This window comes from Podarcis filfolensis (assembly GCF_964270895.1).
Source record: "Podarcis filfolensis genome assembly, chromosome: 2".
NCBI classification, from domain to species: Eukaryota; Metazoa; Chordata; class Lepidosauria; order Squamata; family Lacertidae; genus Podarcis; species Podarcis filfolensis.
In genome coordinates this window covers 42284871-42305895 of record NC_139605.1, presented here as the reverse complement: position 1 = coordinate 42305895, position 21025 = coordinate 42284871, and the positions used below count along the sequence as shown (strand labels likewise).

Here is a 21025-nt window from a genome sequence, read left to right as displayed (position 1 = left end):
ACACTATCCCAAGAAAAACAAGGTTTACTATTTTGCACCAGTGGTAATTTAGATACAAGGTGTAGAAACATCTCCATTGTTCCAAGCAAGTTGTTAACAATGCAACCTATGCAAGTCTACTCAGAAGAAAGGCTCATCAACCTCAGTGTAGTTACTCCCAAGTAAGAGTGTAAAGGAATGCAGCTCAAAACATTTTTCTCCTAGCAGTCTTTGCACAGAAATGATAAATAATTTCAATATTGACAGTTCCGCTTACTATCCACTTAGGTATAAACATAGGTTAGAGGAGCACAGGAAGTGTGGCATGCAGCCTCCGTCTCTAAAACCTTAGCAAGCACCTGGAGATGGGCCAACAGATGGTTTCAATAGATTCCTCAGGAATGGGAGAAAATGAAGTATGCACATTTCAGGAGCGGGAGGGGGGGCGCTGAATGCAAATTCCATCATTAGTTTTCTTAATACTTATACCATACTAAGAAGTTGGAAGAGATTTCAGGGGAAGGAATGCAAAGGATCAAAAAGAAACACACACTGCAACTGTGTGCTTTGTGTCTTCAAATTTACATATATATTTTTTATTCCTGTCCCACCGCTGCAGAAATATCCCCACTGGCTAGAAACAAAAGTCTCCTTTTCATGCAAGGAAAACTGGGAAGTACAGAAATATCTGAAGGTGAAAAGACAAACTTCCAGTCAATTCCCTCTGTATTCCTAACTCACTCGTTCCCCGGGATATAAGAACAAAGGAAATTATTCCAAGATCACAAGATTCTGCAGTGGAAATGTTAACCTGGACATCTGAACTTATCATTTAAGAGGAAAGAGGAAGTACTGAAATTTTAAAAGATCCAATTTAAGCAAGGCTGTGTTGAGCATCACCATTTGAGATGCAACAGACAGTCATGCCCAATACAAATACACTCAATGTACTCCACTGATGTAATGAAATCCTGTGTGTGTGTGTGTGTGTGTGTGTGTGTGTGTGTGTGTGTGTATACACACTGTATCTAACTCTGAATGTACCACAGAGTGGACAGTTGTCACAGTTAGCTACGTAGATGCAAAAAACCCTTCCCTATATTCAATAACATAAGCTAGGAATAATCCGCCTAGCCAAGACTGGGTTGAAACACAAGTTTTAAAACACCAAACTTCCATTCAGACCTTTCCCAACTGATCTTCCTATCTTCCTTTTCCTTTCAGTAATGACCGCTTGTGTGCCTAACCTATTGGACTGTAAATCTGACAACAGAGCTTGTGTCAAATTTATATACCCCATCAAGACATTAGGAAGTTGCCTTCTACCACATCAGGATACTTGTTCACCAAGCCTATTTCTGCTTACTCTGACTAGCAATGGCTATCCAGAGTTTTAGGCAGAGGTCTTTCCCACCACCAGTTACTTACTCTTCTTAACCTGAAATCTTCTGCATGTAGAGCATGTGCTCACTAACTCTACTGCAGCACTTCCACCCACCCACTCCCTGCCCACATCTGGATGAGAAAAAGAATAGAAAATGAATTTCATAGTTCTAACAAAGAAGCTTTAGTAATTCACTTATCTGTATGATAAGGAGTTAAACTGGGAGTCAGCAAGTTAAAGCAACTGTAGTTTGCTATGCACACACAGATGAAAACTTGTTTTTCTCCAAGCATTTCTAAGTTATGTCGTTTTTTTTCTGCTGTATGATTGTAGCTGCCTCTAAATTGTATATGATGAAGGTTTGATATTATTGTTTTATGTTATTTTAACAGGCTCATTATATACCACCCTGGTATCCAAAAGGATGAGAGCCAGACTAAAAATACAAAACTTGTAAGATTGTCTTCTACCACCCAAATTTGGGACTGTCTGGCCAAATGCTATGCGCCACATCAGAGTCTCTTTTCCAATCCCCACTACCACTTGAAAATAAGTGGCATGTCCATTCACAGAATGCCCATCCCAGGAAAGCTCACCAATTGTGTCAATATTTAGGTACCCATTGGGGACATTTTAATTAGGCTTTATTTGCTCCAGTATACTTTTATGCTGAACTGCTTTGCTGCCTTTTTCAGTTCTGCTTGTCAAATTTGTGTGTTTACTTTTTAACTGTGCACAACACTCTGACAGGCAGCCTGAACATACTGAATGAAATGCATCTCGTATATATTGGCTTATGTAAGACAATAATGCACCGTAAACTAGGGAACAGCTCTCTTTCTTCTGAAGCAACTATGGCAGTTAAAACCTATAGGGAAAATCCCTATCAGTAGATGCCAAACTAGGAAACCAGGCATGATGAAATCAGACATTCTGATTGTGGTACTTAAGTTTGCTTTCCTTTGGCTTTGGGACAAGGAAGGTATGGAATTAAGAGTGGCAAAATAGCACTGGGAGGGTTAAAACTACCCTCCACCCAGTGCCTCTGCCTCAGTCTGAATCAGCCTCCACCCTGTTGCCTTCAACATCAATTTTCAAAGTGTCCTTGTTCAAAGTACCACCCAGTCACAAAAGGAAGTATCAATTAGCAGGTTTGGGAGAACCTCAGGTTCTGCAGGAGAGCAAAAAGCTGGCTGCACCATGTGACGGCATGACAGTACTTTTTCCCTTGGCGCCGTTGGGCCCGCCCTCACTTAAATATAGTGCACCCACCTCACAGAACACCAATTCCACGAATTCCTACAAACTACCCCAGATTATCTTGTGAGGGACTTGTGTGAGTGAGAACTTAACAATTTGGAGTCTCAGGCAGGATTTGATCAAATAAACAAAGATTTTATTAAACAAATGAAGTTTATGACACAAAGTGAGTAAAACATAAGATACCTCAGATTATAATGTTATTTCACTTCAGTTCTTTCTCAGTTGTTGTACAGCTGTTGCTGCTTAATACTTTGGGTCTTAAACAAGGTGGTACTTCCTGTCAGTTACACACCCCTTAGACCAGTCGTCAGGGATGATGGGAATTGTAGTCCCAAAACATCTGGAGGGTCAAGTTTGCCTATGCCTGCCTTAGACAACCCTACTCCTGAGGTACTCCAAGTAACAGACCCAAGGGATCACCACACCCCTCTGAACTAGTTTGGGAATCTTCTCTTTTTTGTAGAAGAATCTCTCCCCTCCTGACTGGAATGAGACCTAAGTAGACTGTATTCTCACATCTTCTACTTCTCCTGGGTCAGCCTCAGCCTCCCAGTTAATTCCTGGCCTATTACTCTTACAGGACACCACACACTGTTCTTCACACTAAGCTCAGAGACTCCTTTCTCTAGCTTGTGATATATTCCTCAGAGTGGATGTTTCTACCCGGAACCAACTCTCTCTCCTCTCATTCCCTCTCTCCCAACTTCTATCCCAACCAAAAAACCTCCCTCTCAAAATCCTCTCCTTTTCAACTCCCCCTCCTGGACCACTTTCGTTAACCGTTTGCTGGCAGGGGAAAAGAAAACACTTGGTGACCCAACTTGCCCAGCAAAACAAACTTTTCCATCACACACCACTGAACAGGAAAGCCCCACATGGCAGCATTTTGAATATTTTAAAACAAAACAAATCTATCCTCATAGTATCTTTTCCCCCCCACTTCTGGGCAGTCATCTCAACATCCAAAAGAGTTCTTGCCCCATGACAATAGGTCTGACAATACATCTGTAGGGCAGGGAAGGTCCAAATCCCACTGTCCTCTCAAAACCATAATGTCAGGTCAAACAACAGAATCAACTATTTTTGTAATTCCCAATTACTGGCCAAGATCAAGAAGGCAAAACATTTTCTGTATTCATCTCAGTTAAGGCCAGCTCATTTGGACACAAAAGCACATGTGTCCATTCCAGGTGGGGCACGGGCTCTCCAAGATCTCAGGAAGACACTTCTCCTGGCCCTACTACTCAAGATTGCGTTAACTGGAGATGCCACAGAATGGCCCCAGGACCATTTTTCCTGCAAAGGCTAAGGCACCTTATTAAACCTGACTTGTGTTTCCAAGTTCTGCATTGTGACTGCATTTAGTTTCTACGCAAATGGCTGTCATTCACACAGATTTTGCACTTGGCATCCAGGGCAAGGTGGAGAGAGTGAGGGGTGGAAGCAGTCTGCAGTTAAAACAGCATGCCAAGTACACAGCAATGGCTACACAGGAGCAACTCCTCCAGCTTCTCCATTGAGGAAGTAGCTGATTACAAAAGCAGCCCTTTAAAACTACGAAGTGCTTTGGCTATGGTTCACAAGCTTATCTTCTTGCTAACCTCCTGGGAATGCCCAATTGTTTATCTGGAAATACATACTATTCTCTCTGCCAATGGGGGAAAACATATTTCTAGCGCTCAGTACTGCAGACAGAACACACATAATATGTACAGAAATATTCGCTTCTGTTAAAAGCACAGAGGGGGGAAGAAAACACCCTAATGTTGTTTGAAAAGTGATAACATGCATTTAATCAACTAAAATGCCTTCATTACACACTATTCAGTGACTTTGCTGAAATTAGACACTTTTGCCCTAGACCATAAAAGATTGTAGTGATTTGAAATGGAAATATTTCCTGTCCACTCACTGCCAGGTTTGTTCCCAGAGTGATATAACAGATGACATCCAGTACAATAAATTCTTTTATTAACCATACATTTGAGACTGCTTTAGGGATTTAGAGTGTTCAGTTTCATGCTGAAAAAATGTAATGTTATCCATAGACTGTCAATGTGTGCAACAAAAACAGAGGCACAGGTTTCTCTACTTTGATCAATGGGGAAAGAGAATAAGAGAGATGTCTTAAACAGACCCACAACTTGAATTCAAAAAATTAAATTCAAAAGCCCTTGATATTATTTGAGCCATTTGGCAATAATAAAAGTTCCATGTAACTAGATTAGAACAAATTTGGGCAGAAGGTGAGTTTCAGTCTAGCAACGAAGAACTACAGCAGAAAATTTAAGAGCATCAAGACTGTTTTCTTTTTAAAACAAATCAAAGTTGTTATTCTTGTCAATTACCCTCCTGGTTTCCTTTTACCAGAAATACATTGTCATACTCACTAAAATTAGGAATTTTGCAAATAATTAATTTATATTTAATTACGATCTGTGCATAAAACCTCCTGTTAATACAGTGGTACCTCAATTTAGTAATTTAATCTGTTCCGGAAGTCCGTTCTTAAACCAAAACCGTTCTTAAACCAAGGCACACTTTCCCTAATGAGGCCTGCCACTAACGGTGCCCTACCACCGTTCGACTTCCATTCTTAGACCGAGGTAAAGTTTGCAAACCAGGACACAACTTCCAGTTTCGCAGAGTTTGTAAACCGAATATTGTGTAAACAGGGCTGTTCTTAAACCAAGGTACCACTATAATTCTAACTATAAAAAAACTTTCAACCAGACCTTGCTATTTGCAAGTAGCAAATGAAAATAAAGAAATGAGAGAGCTAGGAAAATTGGAAGCCATAGAATTTACAGAATGAAGTGCTTCCAACTATGTTAACTGGTGCTATGCCATTAACTGCTGCTGGAGGAGACTCTTGAGAGTCCCATGGACTGCAAGAAGATCAAACGTATCCATTCTTAAGGAAATCAGCCCTGAGTGCTCACTGGAAGGACAGATCGTGAAGCTGAGGCTCCAATACTTCGGCCACCTCATGAGAAGAGAAGATTCCCTGGAAAAGACCCTGATGTTGGGAAAGATTGAAGACACAAGGAGAAGGGGACGGCAGAGGATGAGATGGTTGGACAGTGTTCTCGAAGCTACAAACATGAGTCTGACCAAACTGCGGGAGGCAGTGGAAGACAGGAGTGCCTGGCGTGCTCTGGTCATGGGGTCATGAAGAGTCGGACACGACTAAACAACAACAACAACAAATGCCATTAACATGAGGTTAGAAGCTTCACCCGTACTGATGGGACAACATGTACCAGAATGTGACATGAACAGGACTACCAAATGCTCCAGTGGTACCCATTTACAAGGCAGAGCCTCAATTCTCTGGCACTGGTCTTAAGTAAATCACTGCAGATTTTAGCCTTATTTTGACAGGGGAAAGAAGGTGAGGGTTTAGCACGCACTAGATTTGCTGTTCTTCAGGATTTCAACTTCCTCCTCCATTTCTCTAAAAGTAAAAACTTCTGACTGACACCACAGGTGCAGCAACACTAGTGCACAAAACACTAAGGCCAGGTTTGCACATCATGCTAAGCTGAACCATGGCTTATAGCACAAACATTCAAACACTGCGTCCCCACAGAGAGACTGCGGCTACTGCACTCCTCCCATAAGTCTTCCTGTTGCTGTGCTGCCATGAGTTAAGCTACAGCTTGGCCTAGTGTGTCACTTGAACATGGTTTCTCTTGCTCCAGACAAACCATGAATTGCAAACAACATTTGTGAGTAGTGGAATGAGTATTTTCCTTTCATTCTTCAGGTTGCAGGTCCAAATCCAGAATAATAAATTTTTAATTTCTTTGTCATTCGGTCTTCTGTAGTGACACATGAAAAGCTTCTCTGTGGCAAGGAGGATGAAGGGTGCTAAAAGGTGGCCCAATCTCTAATGTTAACCCATCCTGCCGGTTACTGATATAAGGAACAAACAGCCAGGGGTCATGTCACAGAAGGATTCCTCTAGCTATGCAGTAAGCGTCAAATGTTTCATAAGGCAATGCAGAACCAAGACAATATGGGACACGCTTGCTGGTCCCAGGCACTCCATCATTCCATCTGGATTTGGGCCTGAAAGACCAAGGGAAGTTGCGGGTGCATGTAAGGTAAGCTGTAAACAAGCACAATTTATGACACCGCACAACATCAATGCTCATCACAGGGCAAGTCAGCAATGGCATCAATAGTATTTTCCTCTTTTCCTGTTTTGTAGAACTTGAGCAACAAGAGACAGCCTTAACTCTGATTTTAAACCAGCAGATTTTTAAAGCACTGAATAGAAACACTAACCTATCACAAAAATATGTTGCATACAGCAAAATTCTGAAAGGAAAAGGAAAACAAGGAACACACACATGTCCAATATCACAAAGGTGAAATGAACATAGTTATTCATGGATAATACAGGGGTTTTAGGCTTTCATTCGGTTTGCGGCTTTGATTCTTGCATTTACTGCTAACAGCCATAAAGAGAAAGTTCTGTCTTTGCAGCTCATTCTTTAGCAAACTGAATGTTCCATTTAAAAACTCTGCATGACATTTCACAGCTAGTGGTCCTTACTCAAAAAGTCAATGGCATGATTAGTGAATTAATCTTAGAAATGCAACTATTTGGAGATACCTAAGCTGTACCCTCTGGTATTATCCTGAACTTATGAATAAAAGATAGGAGGGTTTTTGTTTCTGCTGTTGTTCTGCAACACCACACATTAAGAGCTTGTCACCTGTTAAGGGACAGAGTTTACTGACACTTTAACCTCTTTTTTTGTGATTTACACTTTATTTTGGTCAGGAGCTGGAGTATAAGTGTAATGACGGCTAAGTAATTACAGAACATTAACTCCTCAGGCATAAACCCAGGATCATATTAATGGGGAGAAATGTGTGACAAAGTTTCTTTACACACACATATATAATTGAATGTATTATTGCACTACTAAATGACAAGGTTTATGTTGTACTTTTGCAACTCTGTACTATAGGTCTAAAAATTGCTATGATTTCCTTGGTTTTGACAAATGCACCAGTGCATTTGGGGGCTGCAAAACAAAAAGAAAAGAGTGTTGGTATTTTGGAATGCCCCTAACTCCACATCAATAGCATACCAGACACAAGAGTATTTGTTACAGGATACTGTGTTGATGGAGATGCTACATTTGAGATGAGATGCAAAGCAAAGATTCTTACTTGCCATTATTAAAGGTTCTTTGGATGTTTCTGCAACTTTAGCAGACCTTGCTGAGTTTTCACTTGCAAAATGAACCTGGAGTCTAATGAAATTCCCACTGGACTGGTGATGCATCCTTTATTTCCAATTAAAATAATTCATGTACCGCTAGAATGCATTATTTGCAACACATTGTGCATGGTGGCATTTAGTAAGTGGTTGAAAGTTTTCCTGACTGCAAAAAATAACATGCATTCTAACCGACAAACACTTAGATTTCATGGCAGGAAGAACCACAAAGAGACCTGTAGTATCTTAAAGACTAACAGATTTATTATGACATAAAGTTTGTGGACTAGAGCTTATAGAGCTTATGTCACAATAAATCTGCCAGTCTTTGAAGCTGCCACAGTCTTCTTCGTTGTTTTTGCTGCTGCAGACTAATTTAGCTACCTGTCTGAAAATGCTAGGAAGATGGGACCACAGGAATTGTATAATGAGAAATGATATTGAAGAAAACTATGCTAGATGGCACAGTAAACATCAGTTAAACTTAGGTGGCATGCAAACACACCTGCATAAACAGCTTGAGCACTGTAGTCTAAATGCATAATCTACATCCGTCACATACCATGAAGCATCACACTACCCCTTCTCTAATAACCCCTTCTCCCATATACACCAAGCAGCACTATTTTAAAATTTCACCTCTACAATTAGGCAGCATTCAGGTGGACATGAGCAGTGGCCAAGCTATTCCAATCCAGATATGGCCTTAGCTGTCACACTAGACAAAGCTGTACTCCTAGATGCAGAGGTCACTTGGACTTCTAATGACAAAGATGCATACCTGCTCTTTCAGAAAAATGAGAATGGAAACCACCTGCCCACAAACAGAGCCTCTGTCTCAGCCTTCAAACTCAGTTTGGTGGCTGCTCATCCAGTCCACCACTGCATTCAGACTCTGGTCCAGGGCTTGCACAGCTATTATGGAGTTATGGAGAAGTAGAGGTGCATGGAGAAGTAGAGGTGCATGTCACTGGCACACTGGTGACACCATGCTCCAAATTTCCCAATGATCATTCCCAATGGCTTTTTGTAGATGTTAATTTTTTTTTTTTTGGGTGTGTGTGTGTATGCTACTTCCCACCTACCCCAAGCTTCTCAGACCAGCTTCTTCCATGCTTAATATGGCACAGGGTCTATTATTATTTTCTAGCATTTATATCCTACCTTTCTTCAATAATGGAACACTATAATGTCATGTTTGGGCGGACAAGAGACAGGGAACTTGGTTGCAAAGTTGGCCCCTGCTGAAAGCAGCCTTGAAATCTCCACCCATCAATCACTGTTGATCAGCATGGGCCCAAAGCATAGGACAGAGCTCTCTGCAAGCGCTGTGTGGTGCTTTGAAGTCTCAACTATCATCGCCTGATGTCACTGTGATGTTAGGTAATTGACAGGTGAGCTGCCTCACCCACCTGTCAGGTTTGGCCTGTGAGTTATAGGGCAGATTCCTCACCCTGGTCTACACTGACTGGCAGTAGCTCTTCAGAGTTTCTAGCAGGCGTAATGACATCAAGGTTCAAGTCCACTGAACCCGCAGGGGCCACATGTTGTGTGTGGACAAAAGTGGGTGCACCCTCTCACACTCTTTCATGCACTTTCTCACATGCATACAAGCACATACAAGCTCCGCTCCTCAACTGATCCACACTGATCAGCAAAGGAGGAGGTTTAATCCCCTTTTTAAATCAAATGATTGCTTGGATTACTGGGAAGGGGACAATTTGCCATCTCCATTAGGGCGCAGAACTCTACCTACCTCAGTGCTGTGTCTATGTTTTTCTTTTTGCAGCTAACAAAATTGGTGGGAGGCTTAGGGTCCAGAACAGGCCCTAAAGTGGGGAATACTCACCCTCTTTTAGAGTATTTCCAGAATGTGCTCAGGCTTAAACTCTTACAACCCTGTAGCAGGAGGGATCTCCATATTTGGAAGACATCCATCATGAGCACCACTCTTTATGCAAATTCCTGGCTGAACCAGAAACCCAGATGGTATCATTAAGTAGATGCCCTCGGTAGATTTCAAAGAGCATAACTGGGCACACAAGGAAAAACACACTTTACTACTATGCACAGAAGGTATCAACCCTTATTTCAGTCTTGCTTAAGACCAATTATAGCTTGGGCATTCATAGGTGAATCACTATATTGACTATTTTATCATTTTAAGGCCACTCAAACGTCTTAAGGGGGGGGGGCTTTTAAAAAAACCCTCAACTGTCTACTACATAAATTATCAAACCAGTATAGTTTAGTAATCCTTTGGGATTAAAGTATTAGAAATTTGGGAGTTTAACAGTAAGATCCAGCATTTCAGAAGAGTACTATTAATTAGAACTCACAGCTTGAGTGGAGCACATTTTAGAAGGAATTCTTATGAGGATCACCTTGAAAGCGTTTGATGCTGAAGAAACAGCATAACTTTTTTTCTTCACACAAAAGCAGCCATCAGCAGAGCACAACCAGATGTTACCTTCTCTTAGTTTCTGTAAACCTCCATGACCTCCTTCAAATTAAAAAAAGGCAATAGCATTTTTTTAAACCCGCAGGAGCTATCATTAGTGAAGCATTGTAAGGATTTTCATTAATTCATAGCCAGCCAACCAGGAATTTTCCCACAGCTACATACAAAAAAGTCAGGGAAGTCACTGAGTGCTTGGCTGGATCTGAATATGGTCAGGAGCAAGATCAGAAATATCTAGTCCCTCCCACTGGAGACAGAGAAGGGTTAGAAATTAAAACCTAAGACTGCCTGCTAAGATAATATGCTCTACCAAGTTTTGCTCCACCACTGAGTCCATTCATGGCAAACTACTCAATACACTTTTCATACTATTTAGAAGAGGCAAGAGAGTGTTCAATGCTTAAAATATATCTTTAAAATGAGAACAAAACCATGCAAAGGTAATTAAATACCATTTTGTGCCTCAAACCCTTCTTACTGGAGATGAGTACTTGTTAGTCCTTTTAATGGCAAAGTATTTTATAATGGGCGTGTATGTGCAGAGGAGACTGAATTGTGACACAAATTGCAAGTTTTTTAAAGCCTTTCAGTAAATATATAATTTTAAAAGAGAACCTACAGTTCACAGCTTTTTTCTATTACTAGAAACAGAAGTAAGGTATAGAAGAGCAAAGTTAATTCAGAAAAATTAAATCTAAACAGATTACTGGGCAAGTATTTGTTTTAACTGGAAACACTTTACAATCCCTATAAGCACAGAATTAACTTATCTGTGCCTTTTACTGTTTGATGCTGGCTCTTCCTTGTAATCAAGGTGCAGAGATGCTTGGGCATGTTCACCTACAAGGAAAAGTATTAAGAAAAACTGAATCTGTACTTTTCACTATTAACTCTTGTAGGCAGAATGTTGGGCAGAGTGAGAGAGTTATTAGTGAAAAATACAACCAACTGCAGTCTACAAGTGCAATTTAAAGGCCTAAACGCTTGAAAAAAAGGAATCTGGGCAGGAAATGCCTGTCTCCAATACTACAGGAGGAAAACCTGGATAATACATTTAGGGGTTTAAGCAAGTCGCAGTCTATGCTTTCCACTGCTTCAGGCATTATAAGTTCCTGTGTGCATCACCAGCATACAGCTATACATGTGAAGCCTCCTGCCCAGTCATTTGTGCTTTATGCGCACATGTCAAGGAAGGGTCTGACCTACAAAGAGTGAAAATCAGGGATGGGGCTACTCAGCTCAACTCCTGCTCCTTGCTCCCATATTGTTATGTAAAGGGAACAAATAACGCCTGCATTGGGCTAATAATGTGTTATAGAAGTGGCTTTCATAGCTCTGTCACACATGCACATCAGACGCATGCCAATGGGTTGTGCAGAAATACCACTACATATATAAACCTGGATTCCCTGTCAGTTTTGATATAGAGAGATAAATAGCCTTCCCACTGGCAGTGCAAAAACTGCTGCAAATATTTGCCTTTATTATTGTTCTGCTATCCGTCTCTCATCATCAGAGTGGCCAGACAGTCCAAAAGGTCTTCGTTGGATGCTCTGCTCACTGCTCTTGGATGCTCTGCTCACTGCTCTGATCCTAAGTTGATGGCTAAGTGGTTTTTGTGCTGTCTGAGCTATTCATATGCTATTCTCATTACTGTCTGCTCTATTCATATGCTGCAGAAGGGAAGGGCCTAGGGAAAAGGTTAGGCAAAGAGACCTGGACCAAGCAGAAGCCTGAAGCAGAAGACACAAATAATGAGAAAGTGCCTAGGAAGAGAGGATTGGAAAATGGGGACTACATTGGTCCAACTTTGAGGACTGGCATGATGAAGAGCACTTTGAACCCTTGAACTGTGCAATAAAAATGATAATATAAATAGGTGGTGATTATTACAAATTACAATGACATGCAGGGCAATTTACAGTACATCCAAATGTTAAAATACCCTTGCACATAATTATTTTCCAGCTCCTGGCCCTTACTATCTACTCAAAATCCATATAATACTTCTCTATACTTGCCCTTACCCCATTCAACAACTGATGCTAGAGTTTGTGGTAGCCTAGAAAACAGCCTAAAACTATTCTACCACTGCTTTGGCTACCATCCCACAATTCAGCTTCCTGTCCTTAGCCTGGACAGGAAGTAAATAACAGTTGTGGCAGTAGTAATGACAATACTTAACATTGGCATATCGCTTCCATGTATCTGAAAGTACATTTATCTGTTTGTAATCCTTACAACAACCCTATAAAGGAAGTCAGTATTATTTCCCATATTACTGATACTAGGACTGAGAATGATAGAGGCAGGCTCATTACAAACTTACACTTTGTAAGTTCATGGCTGACACCAGATGTGAAACAATCACTTATCCTTCACACCACGCTAGGCAAAAAGCTTGCAACATCCTAGTCAACGATTTACTAAACTGTAGGGGCGGGGGGAATCAACCCCAAACCTAGAAGGGACAAGATTTTATTTATTGCATTTAGATCCCACTTTTTTCTCTTGAGCTAAGGAGCTCAAGGTAGCATACCTCTTTCTCCCACACCTAATTTAATCCCCCAACCACATTGTGAGGTAGGCTAGGCTGAGAATCAGGGACTTACTAGTTGCTGGAACCCATGGGAGGGGAGAGTGCTCTTGTGTTCATGCTCTGCTTGCTTGTTTCTCACAGGCATTTGATTGGCCACTGTGAGAACTGGGTGCTGGACTGGGTGGCTATTGGCTATTTGCCTCCCACAGGCTATTCTTATGCTCTTATGACTGGCCCAAGGTCACCCAGTGAGCTTCATGGCTGAGCGGGGATTTGAACTGTGGTCTCCGAGGTCCTAGTCCAACACTTCACCACACTGGCTCCCTCAAGGGAAAAGGACAACAATAGTAATAACAAGACATGTCAAGCTCATCGTCTTATTTTTAAATAATAGGATATTTTAAGTGCTCGTATTTTGCACAGTGCAGCGAAGTATGCTTTATAGAATCGATGTCTTGGGCACACAAGTAAAATCTGTCGTAGTAGGGAACTCCTCTCAACCTGCCATCCAACACTGCAGAAGGAAAAACATTTAGTCTGGCTTTGGTGCATAACCTTCGATAATTTGGTGCTGTCAGGTTTCTAATGTAAGGTGTTAACTTAAAGACATGAGAGTGGGCATTTGGTAGATCAAGGAAGAAATCAGCTGAACCACATTGAATTCACAATAGTGCATTCATGCCAGGTAGTCACTAAACATAACTCTTTAAGTAAAATGATTTTATGGTTAGTTTAAGGAGCTTCAAGACTAGGATCCTAATATCAGGTAAACACAATCAATTTTACCTTTGATCATTGTTTAACCAAGCCAATTGGAGGTATATATTTGGGTGTGCCTTTTCTATCACTCTATAGCTGCACTCCCATCAGAAGTCATAATTACAATATTCACAATGAAGTTTGGATGTTAAAAGATCGTTGCACACAAAAAACTAGAAGACATATCTGGGCTTGCAAATTCTTAATTTATTTTATTGAAAAACTTATATCCCTTTTACCCCTGAAGAAATTCAAAATTGCCTACAGGAACATACAAACAATAAAACCAAATTAAATGTATTAATTACCCATTAGAAAATAGCATCATTAAAAAAAACCAAGAGCAAAAGCAAGAGGAAGAACAAGACAGCTCAACAACTACTTTGCCTCTGTCTTCATGAAAAAGGAAAGCAGTGTCCAACTGGAAGATAACAGAATAAACAATGCCAGGAGGGATACCAAAGACAGAAAAAGAGGTAGTAAGGGAACACCTGGCTACTTTAAATGAATTCAGATCTCCAGGGCTTGATGAGCTACATCAAGGATTTTGCGGATATAATCTCAGAGCCTCTTTCTATAATCTTTGAGAATTTCTGGAAAACAGGTGAGGTCCCTGTGGATTGGAGGCAGGCAAATGTTGCCCCTATCTTCAAAGGCATCTGAAGGCAGCCCTGTTTAGGGAAGCTTTTAATGTTTGACAGACTATTGTATTTTAATATTTTGTTGGAAGCCACCCAAAGTGGCTGGGGAAACCCAGCCAGATGGGCGGGGTATAAATAAATTGTTATTGTTATTGTTATTCAAAAAAGACCCAGGTGACTACCAACTGGTCACCTTGACATTGATACAAGGAAAGGTCTTAGAACACATAAGAAAACACTTAGAAAAAGATGCTGTGATTACTAACACTTCATGGATGAGACCAATAGCGGATGCAACAATCAAGAAGGCAATCTCTGCACCTGCCATAGAGGGGCAGATGGGGTACATCAACCAGGGAAGGTGAGCCATCTAGGAGAAGGAAAACTCTGATCCTAAACCTCCACTGGCTTGCAGGATATCTTCAGGAGAAGAAAAAGCTAAGAAGTAAACCCTACACAAATCTGGAGTAGAATCCCTAAGATGATTGGATGGCACCTTATTGAGGGAATTTTGTATGCCTACCCTGGTAAAGAGACTGAGAGGAGATATAATAGTCATCTTCAAATATCAAAAGGGTTGTCACATGGAAGATGGAGCAAGCTTGGTTTCTCCTGCTGTGGAGGCTAGGATCCGAACCAATTGATTCAACGTACAAGAAAGGAAATTCCGACTAAACATCAGTAGGAACTTTCTGGCAGTGAGAGCTGTTTAACAGCAGAACAGACTCCCTTGGGAGGTTATGGACTCTCCTTCATTGGAAGTGGTGTTACTATTACATTTTGAAGTTTAATTTGTCTGCCCCCAAATCATGAACGAAGCACAAGACATTAGCAACAACAAAACAGTACAGTACCGTTATTAACTAGGACCACTTTTTGTGGGATACCAAGTTACTGAACTTATCCTTCCTTCCCAGCAGATGGTTGGCGCTGCCGCAGCTGGTGTTCCTGATGCAGTGTTCTACAATTTGCTTACAGTAAAGAAGAAATATATGTGCATCCATGGGTGCTATAATCCCAGCTGCAGTAAACATTAAACCATGTGATAGTAGAAATCTGTTTGCATGGCTTAAACCCCTAATTAGATGGCTTTAGATCCATTTCAGTCCGGGTTCCGTCCGGGTTTTGGGACCGAGACGGCTCTGGTTGCCCTAACAGATGATCTCCGTAGGCAACTGGATCGAGGCGGGTCGATTCTCTTAGATTTGTCAGCAGCCTTCGACATGGTCGATCATGATCTTCTGGACCACCGCCTCGCCGACGTGGGGATACAGGGCATAGCCTGTAAATGGCTGTGCTCTTTTATCTCTGGTCGGCGCTAGGGAACCAATATGCTGATGACACTCAGCTCTATCTGCTGATGGATGGCCATACCAACTTGGCCCCGGACACACTGACCAGATGCTTGGAAGCTGTGGCTGGATGGTTTCGTGGGAGCCGATTGAAACTAAATCCTTCAAAGACAGAGGTCCTCTGGCTAGGTCGGGATGGTATGGGGATGAGGGACCAACTCCCTTCTCTTGTGGGGGCCCAATTAGTGCCATTGCCTTCCGTTAAGAGTTTGGGTGTAATCCTTGACACCTCCCTTTCCATGGAGGCGCAGGTTACAGCAACAGCCAAGGCGACATTTTTCCAGCTTCGCCGCATCAAGCAGTTGGTCCCTTACCTTTCCCGCCCCAACCTGGCCACAGTGATCCATGTAACGGTCACCTCCAGGCTTGACTACTGTAATTCACTCTATGCGGGGCTGCCCTTGAAGCTGTCCCAGAAACTCCAGCGGGTGCAGAATGCTGCAGCGGGCTCCTCATGGGGTCTCTGCCATGGGAGCATATTCACCCAGTGCTTTTCCAGCTGCACTGGCTTCCGGTGGAGTACAGGGACAGATTTAAGGTGTTGGTTTTGACCTTTAAAGCCCTTCACGGCCTAGGACCCTCATACCTACGGGACCACCTCTCCTGGTATGCCCCACAGAGGACCTTAAGGTCCATAAATAGCAACACCCTAGAGATCCAGGGCCCTAAGAAAGTTAGATTAGCCTCAACCAGAGCCAGGGCCTTTTCAACACTGGCTCCAGCCTGGTGGAACACTCTGTCTCATGAGACCAGGGCCCTGTGGGATCTGATTTCTTTCTGCAGGGCCTGTAAGACAGAGTTGTTCTGCCTGGCCTTTGGCTTAGAATCAATTTGATTCCCTCCCCCTCTTTCTTTTTTCCTTTCTCCTCCTGTGAAGAGGCTGCATCTTAATGTTTTAATGTTGTTTTTAAGTTGTATTTTAATCAACTTGTTTTTATTATTGGTTGTTAGCCACCCTGAGCCCAGTCTTGGCTGGGGAGGGTGGGGTATAAATAAAACTTATTATTATTATTATTATTAATAATAATAATAATAATAATTAGTTAATAGCATTAGTGAATATTATAATTATTAGGAGCTCTCAAGATTTCACAAAAGACATTTTTACCTAGAACCTAAAAAAATTGAGTGTTTTTTCCAGAGAGAGGATACACTAAAAAGTGATACAACTGATAAAATAATACACAACACTTATTTTATTCTTCCAACTACAACATAATTGGTTGTATCCAATGCTGCCATTCCATTGTGCAACAGACTTACCCTTGGATATTCTCCCTTCTGTTTTCTGCAGCCCCTCGCACGTGCTCAAAATATGCGCCAGAGAATAGAGGGCCCCTCTGGAGCAGTTTTTGAGGTGCATGTGGAGAGGAGAGGAAGGGGAAGCCCACTGCGTGAGCAGAACACAGCACTGGATACAACTCACTAGTACAGTATTAGTTTAAAGGTCTTCATGCCTATTACCCTTTGTACTTGACATAAATCAGCCCAAAAAGTACATTATTTTTAGTTTTCAAATCCAGAAGAATTATTTTGGTCAATCACGAGTGATGTTTTACTCTTTAGTCATATTTATTATATCATAGTAAAATGTCCCAGTCATTGGCAAGCACTCCTTTTACGATTTATTTATTTGAATGTTTATGATCTGCACTTCTATTTAAAAAAAAAACCAAGGCAGCTTACAACATTTTTTAAAAAAATCAACCACTAAATATCTATAAAACATAATGAAAGAAATAGATAGATAGATAGATAGATAGATACTGGTTTGTTAAGAATAAGAATTTGTATTTTAAGAACAAAAATGGGCAAGTTTACATCATGGCTCAGTCCTAACCTATCATCTTTTAGACTAAGCTGCTGGAAACAGCAGCTAATCTTTATTAAAAGGTCTTCATAATTTCCCCCCACAGCTTTAATTAGCCAATAGCTATAATACAACATGCTTACTTAGAAGCAAGTCTCACCAAATTCAAGGAGGGGGCTTGTTATTTCTTAAATATGCATAGACACACTTTCTAAAATCCCACTGACCTCAGTTATTCACCACCACACCAAAAAATGTTGTTGTCTCACTCTCCCCCCCCCCCCCCGCATAACATATTCTGCCTTTAGGTATTATAGTAAGTTATGCACAACATTAAATTTTATAACTAGAAATTTGAAAAACATGCTTATTATGATGATGTCAAAATAATGGTGCTCTCACACTCTGAATGCTATTTGCTATTCCATAATTAGCCTACAAATATTTATACTCTTATTAAATTTTACCATCTGTGACGTTTCCCAGAGCACTCTGTGGAACTTAACTTCTGAATAAACAAACTTAAGGTTGAATTACAAGTTACCAACAGATAACTGACTAAAGAAATATCAAAATCCTCAACCAGAGAACATTTGTGCAAGTCAATGAGCCTATTTTTGTTTTCTCTTCTTAAGAAGGCAGAAAAAAAATTCTACCCATCTTTCATTTCTACGATAACTCATTATAAATAAGCTACACTAAGAATATCTGTCTGAATGGGATGCAATTACTTCAGGGCTTGTGCCTTTTCAATCAGTCAGTGTCCCTGCAGTGTTTAGAGTGGCAGAGGGGAAGTGGCCTGTGGTTAAACAGAGGAAATACCAAGGAATTTTAATAGAGCAAATAGTCTTTTTACTTCCTACAGGGTAGCACTTCAAAGGCAGCCTTGCCCCAGAGCAGACAATGTGTTACAGGGGCCATCAGTCATTTAATAGTATGTCAAGTCTATTCAAAACTTACACACAGCCCAAGATACACAAACAGGACAATGGGTCTTATCCTGCAGCTAATGCTTGGGAAAAGCTCTCTGTGTGTAGTCCCTAAAACTCCCCCCCCCCCGAATAAAAACTGCAGGATCCTGGTCTGTATACATTTTACATTATCTGAGACAAATGTATTCCAATAAGTGATTGGCATACAGATTAAAGATCCCAGTGCTTAAAAGCAAATTACAATCTTACGTTTGTTCTAACAGTACAAAACGTGCCAGGTTTCCCCCCGCACCGTATCATAAATCTACAAAAGGCTGCATTAAAAAAAATAAGGTTTAAATGAATAATGTTTTTTTCTTGCCTCAGTTTTATCAGAAAATTCACTTCCTGTCAGATCACTGAATATCCATTACAAACAAACCAAAATCAGTCAAGCATTATGGCCTTTAAAAAGCTAGTGCTGTTGACCTACAGAACCAGATGTATGTGCAGCTTTAAAATATGCAAATCAAATATCACTTTTGTTATGTGAAACACTAAACCGAAGCAGCAGCTGAATGCATTTTCCTACAGGACCTATCAGTTAACAAAATCCAAGATGCAAATAATATACCCATTGGAGAGTTAAGTTCTTTGCAAACGTTTGGCTCCTTTTGTACTCCCCCCCCCCTTTTAAAGTATTTTTTGTGGACACTTGCCCTTTCCTGTAAGCACACATACAACTACTCGCTACAAATTCTACCAGTTTTTGGTTTTTGTTGTGGTTGCTGTTAACTTTTCCCCTCACTCAATGTTATGATCTGAATCCAAGGAAATCTCTGTGACAGTCTAACAAAAAGGGGGAGGCAATGAAAGTCACTCATGCCCTTCGACAAGCGTTCATCTGGAATCTTTAATAAGGCTGAAAATGGAATGGGGGAGAGAGAAAAATCCCCCCAAAGCGTTGCAGAAGTCCTTTTTTCTTTCCATAAATAAAACAACAAATCACACTCAGGAAACCCATGGGGGTGGGGGTGGAAGGGAGAGAAAACTTCGCAACTTAGCAAAAGCTGCTAACAGGGACAAAAGGTAAAGCCCTAAAACACTCTTTTATCACCTTACAAGCACACCCATTCCCCCGCTTCCCCTTCGGTCTAATGACTAGGCCTGTAGCCAAACCAGCCTCCGATCATTAAAATAACAAAGCCCAAGCGATCGCCTTTTATCCCTTCTCTCCCAGGGCAGGTCTAGTTAAGGAGGGGGGAGGAAGGCGGAGGGGATAAAAGACCTGTTGAGTGACTTCCCACTTGTTGGCTTCTCCCCTCGGCCGCCCTCCCTCCTCCTCCTCCCTCCTTCCCCGAGTTCCTTTGGTGAGAAAATCCAGCCAACCTCCGCCACCAGCGAGCCATCCCCGAAAGTTGCAGAAATGCCAACGCTTCAAAGCAACGGCCGCATAAGAAGAGGGGGCGAGAGAGAGAAGTGTGGTTGTGTGTGTGTAAGAGAGAGAGAGAAAGTACTCAGTGGCAGAAAGAGAGAGGGTTGGAGCTGCTGCCCCCGTTGCAGAAATGTCTCCCGCTGCCCTTTGCTGCGAGGTTGCACTGCACGCTGCTGCCCGTGCAACAGCCCAGACGCGCCACCTGCAAGCTCGTCGGCACGCGGAGCTCCAGGGCTTCTTCCCTCGCCCACCCCGCCAGGCACCCGCTTCCTGACAGACCTCTAGGCACCTCTCCCCCTAAGTTCTGCTAACTCGTGCAAGAAGGGAGAGGAAGCAAAGGGAGCCCCCGGGGAAAAGCCTGCTCAAGTCACCTCACCGCCGACGCGTAAAAAAAAAAGCCAAACACAAAAGAGTCTTTCTTTCTTCCTTTCGTTTGTTCTTTCTTTCTCTCTCTTACCTTCCAGCCACAAGCATCTCCCGCTGGCCCCTTCCTGCCCCCGCTGCCGCTGGTCCCTCCCGCGGACACGGCCAGCCTCGGGCCGTCGAAGCAGGCAGTGAGGGAGAAGAAGAAGGAGCAGAACTTCAGCCAAGGTGCCATCGTCTGCCTTGCAGCTGCAGCAGCGCCCGGAGCCCCGAATGAGTTGCTCCACAGGCAACTTCAGGTTGGAGAAGGCAAAGGAGCGGAGGGGAGGGAAAGGGGAATGGCGCGCATGCGCGCAGCAAGGCACCGAGACATATGTCTATACAGTTAGCGTTCTCTCTCTCTCTTTTCTCCTTTGCCCCCACCCCTACCTTGCCAAGGATACGATGGGGGGAAGGGGGAGGGGCTGGACAACCACTACCATGTGTCTAGGTGCAGAGGTCAATTGTCCGCCCCTTTCTCTCTCTCTGTGTGTTTCCCCCACCCTGGCCTTCTAGGGCTTTATTATTTAATTTGCAACATCTGAGATGCAGTAAAATGAAGTGAGACCGTTTCTTTCCTTCCTCTGCCCTTGCATCAAAGGGAGAAGGGGAAGTTGTTCAAGAAGAAAAGAAAAGAAGCCCCCCCCCCTCAAAAAAACAAAAAAAAACCAACCCAGAAAGTTGAAAAGAGTGGGAGGTTTGGATCTTGACAAAGAACACCAAATAATTCACTCCTGGGGTGTTTACACGTCCAGAAGTACAAGCGCTCATAATCCACAAATAGGGAGTTTGGAGTGAATAGCAAAAGTAGTAGAAATGCTTGTTTCCCCCTCTTTCATTGCTTACCATG

The 21025-nt window shown here is 42.0% G+C and overlaps 1 protein-coding gene across 2 annotated transcripts in view; it reads right to left on the bottom strand.

Annotated features, from left to right (window-relative positions):
* Positions 1–20524, bottom strand: part of IL17RD (interleukin 17 receptor D) — a 59322-nt gene extending 38798 nt beyond the window's left edge. Inside the window, exon 1 of one of the 2 annotated variants that reach the window (XM_083603031.1) lies at positions 20231–20524. In XM_083603031.1, the coding sequence (XP_083459157.1) occupies positions 20231–20371 (141 nt within the window). In that variant the 5' untranslated portion in view covers positions 20372–20524. The remainder of the gene's footprint in view (positions 1–20230) is intronic. The other variant, XM_083603030.1, reaches the window with a different exon arrangement.
* Positions 20525–21025: the final 501 nt, after the last annotated feature.